Source organism: Penaeus japonicus, unplaced genomic scaffold (assembly GCF_977035675.1).
Source record: "Penaeus japonicus unplaced genomic scaffold, GWHDUDI00000001_assembly GWHDUDI00000019, whole genome shotgun sequence".
NCBI classification, from domain to species: domain Eukaryota; kingdom Metazoa; phylum Arthropoda; class Malacostraca; order Decapoda; family Penaeidae; genus Penaeus; species Penaeus japonicus.
The window spans coordinates 17977132-17979631 of record NW_028234421.1 but is presented as its reverse complement, the minus strand read 5'-3'; the positions used below and the strand labels follow the sequence as shown (position 1 = coordinate 17979631).

General features: G+C 41.3%; 1 protein-coding gene across 2 annotated transcripts in view; it reads left to right on the top strand.

The window, feature by feature from the left end:
* Positions 1-2500, top strand: part of Tmtc2 (Transmembrane O-mannosyltransferase targeting cadherins 2) — a 192216-nt gene that overhangs the window by 158675 nt on the left and 31041 nt on the right. For both annotated transcript variants that reach the window (XM_086547468.1, XM_086547467.1), the window contains exons 5-6: positions 1222-1336; positions 2473-2500. The exon at positions 2473-2500 is cut by the window's right edge and continues 58 nt beyond it. In XM_086547468.1, the coding sequence (XP_086403594.1) occupies positions 1222-1336; positions 2473-2500 (143 nt within the window). The remainder of the gene's footprint in view (positions 1-1221; positions 1337-2472) is intronic.

Sequence of the window (2500 nt, the reverse complement as noted above, 5' to 3'; positions counted from 1 at the left end):
ACCCACACCGCCACCTTCACTGTAATTATTCTGTCATTAGCATATTTCCTTCCTCGTAATCAACCCATCAGTCTGTTTTCTTTTGAAGATATGCATTGCTACTTTATTCCTTTTCTTAGAAAGATTCCTTTCATATGTCAAGATATTCGTCTTTACTTTCTTTCTTTCTTGGTATTTCTTGTTTGTTTGTTTTGTTTTGTTTTGTTTTTTCTCGCCCGTTAGTCAGGACACCATTATATTTACATACGTTTTTGTAGAAGCATTTTCCAATAGCGAATACTAAAAGAAAACATGCAAGAACCGTGGCCCAGCGTGGCTCGCTGCCGCATCATCGTCAGCTCACTCGGTTCTCCTTCCTTATACCAGAACGGAATAATGCAGAGACACCCGAGCGACAGGGTTTTGGATCCTTCTCGTGTGGACTCCTTGCCGGGGAGGAGTCAGGAGCCATTAGCATTTATATGGCTCGCTGTTGCACACGTAATTATATCTTTAACTCACAGTCCGACCGCAGGAGGGCGCCAACACCGACTTACCTCGTTCAGAGCCGAGACGTGACGAGAGAAATGACATGTATTGCGCGATTCGCTAAACAAATGAAGATCGTAACAATGTATAAACTCGGCAAGGCGTCTCGACGCGCCCACAGCTTGAAGGTTCAGATTCCCTTTAGAAAAACAAGTGGCACGCGGGCATTGTAAGGTGAAAGTCCGTCAGAGACAGAACAGTAGCAGCCGGGGTGTCGGCGGGGATGAGCGGGCGAGTCCGTCAGGCAGGCTGGGAGGCCGTGGCAGGCGCGGGAGAGGGGCGGTCGAGGCGCGTTTCTCGTTGCTCGTACGGAAACGCGCTCTCGGAGACTGCAGGGTCGATGCGCGTCGAAGTCCAGGCTGCGGATGCCGGCGGGAACGTCTCTGTCCTTTTGGGGTTTGGATTCGCTGATGACTTTATTCTCTGTTTGCTCTTTCTCTCTCTCTCTCTCTCTCTCTTTCTCTCTCATACACTTGATCCTACATTAAATACCAACTCTACCCGGATCTCTCACTTAAAATACACACACAATACGCGACAATGATTGACTTTTGTCTCACATCGGACACACACAAAAAAACACTTGTCTTTTATCGCCCTAAAGACATGAGTTTTAAGAATAAATAATTGAGCCATGTGCAGCATAACCGGTACGAAGGCCCGCCCTCACCACCCCCTTCTCTCCCCCCACAGCGTACGGCAACCTAGCCAATATCTTAAGTTCCCAGGGCAAGAAGGAGGAGGCAGAGTGGGCCTACAAGAAGGCTTTGTCCTACCGATCCAACATGGCGGACGTCCACTATAATCTGTAAGTTCTTATTTGTTCTTATTTTGTCCGTGCTTAGTTCTTGCTTTGTTCTTTGGTTTCTCCAAAGTTTTTTTTTTCTTTTTTGTTATACTTTTTATTATGATTTGAGATTGGGTTGTTATCATTTTGATTGCCAAGGAGGAGAATGATTCGACAGGTTTCCTCAGTCGATGGGACGTGAATTATGAATTCCATTGGTGATGGAAATAACAGTAGTAATAGTTTTGTTTTATTGCAGATGTTAATCAATGACCGTTGAAATGATACAAAATACAATAGTTTAACAGCAAATGAGATGTTGATAATGGCAATTGTGGTAGATATTACCGCTGTGATACCGGACATCAAGAGGTAATAAAAGAATTAGTCACAGCTCTGCCATAGTACCTAATTATACTACATCATACTCTGAAATTTAAGTAGCAGTGGTGATTGAATTAATAATGATTGTTGATGATCATGTCAATAATCGTGATCACAGCTGAAAGCATTATGATGCGACTAATATGTATAGTAACGATAGAAGAACAGTAATGACAGTGATAAATCAGAATTGACACTAATGATAGTAATGATAAAAGTGAACAGCAAAATGAACAGCTGTTGCTATCTCGTTGTGGGTTTATGTAGAGACGGAAATAGTATCATAATGTCTTATAATCTCATAGTTTTTTTTCGAATATCTTTTGTCTTAAGAAGTGAGTGGTTATCAAAGAGGATAAACACAGGAATATTACCCTGGACATCAATAAAATTTGCATTGTTATTTTAGAAGAAAATTGCCGAAAAGTTTAATGAACTTTTATAAACCGGTTGGGTTTACCATGATGCTGGAGAAATTTTGGCTATTTCTTCTGACTCCTGTGGCATTAGTGTTGTTATTGTTGTTTAACACTGATGTTAAGATCATCACCATTATCTCTGTTAGCTGTCGCCATCCTCATCAATATTGATATCAATGTTTGCATCAACATTCCCACTGGTACTGAACCCTTAATCATGAAAGTGTAGAGCGTTCATTTTATTCATCCCATCTATCAACCGAATATTTATTCTAACCACCTTCTCTTCTATAGACTATGCATTATACTATCCACACTGTATCATAACGGCCATATGTATTGTTTTTTTTACAGAGGTATATTGTTTCAAGAGCAAAAGAGG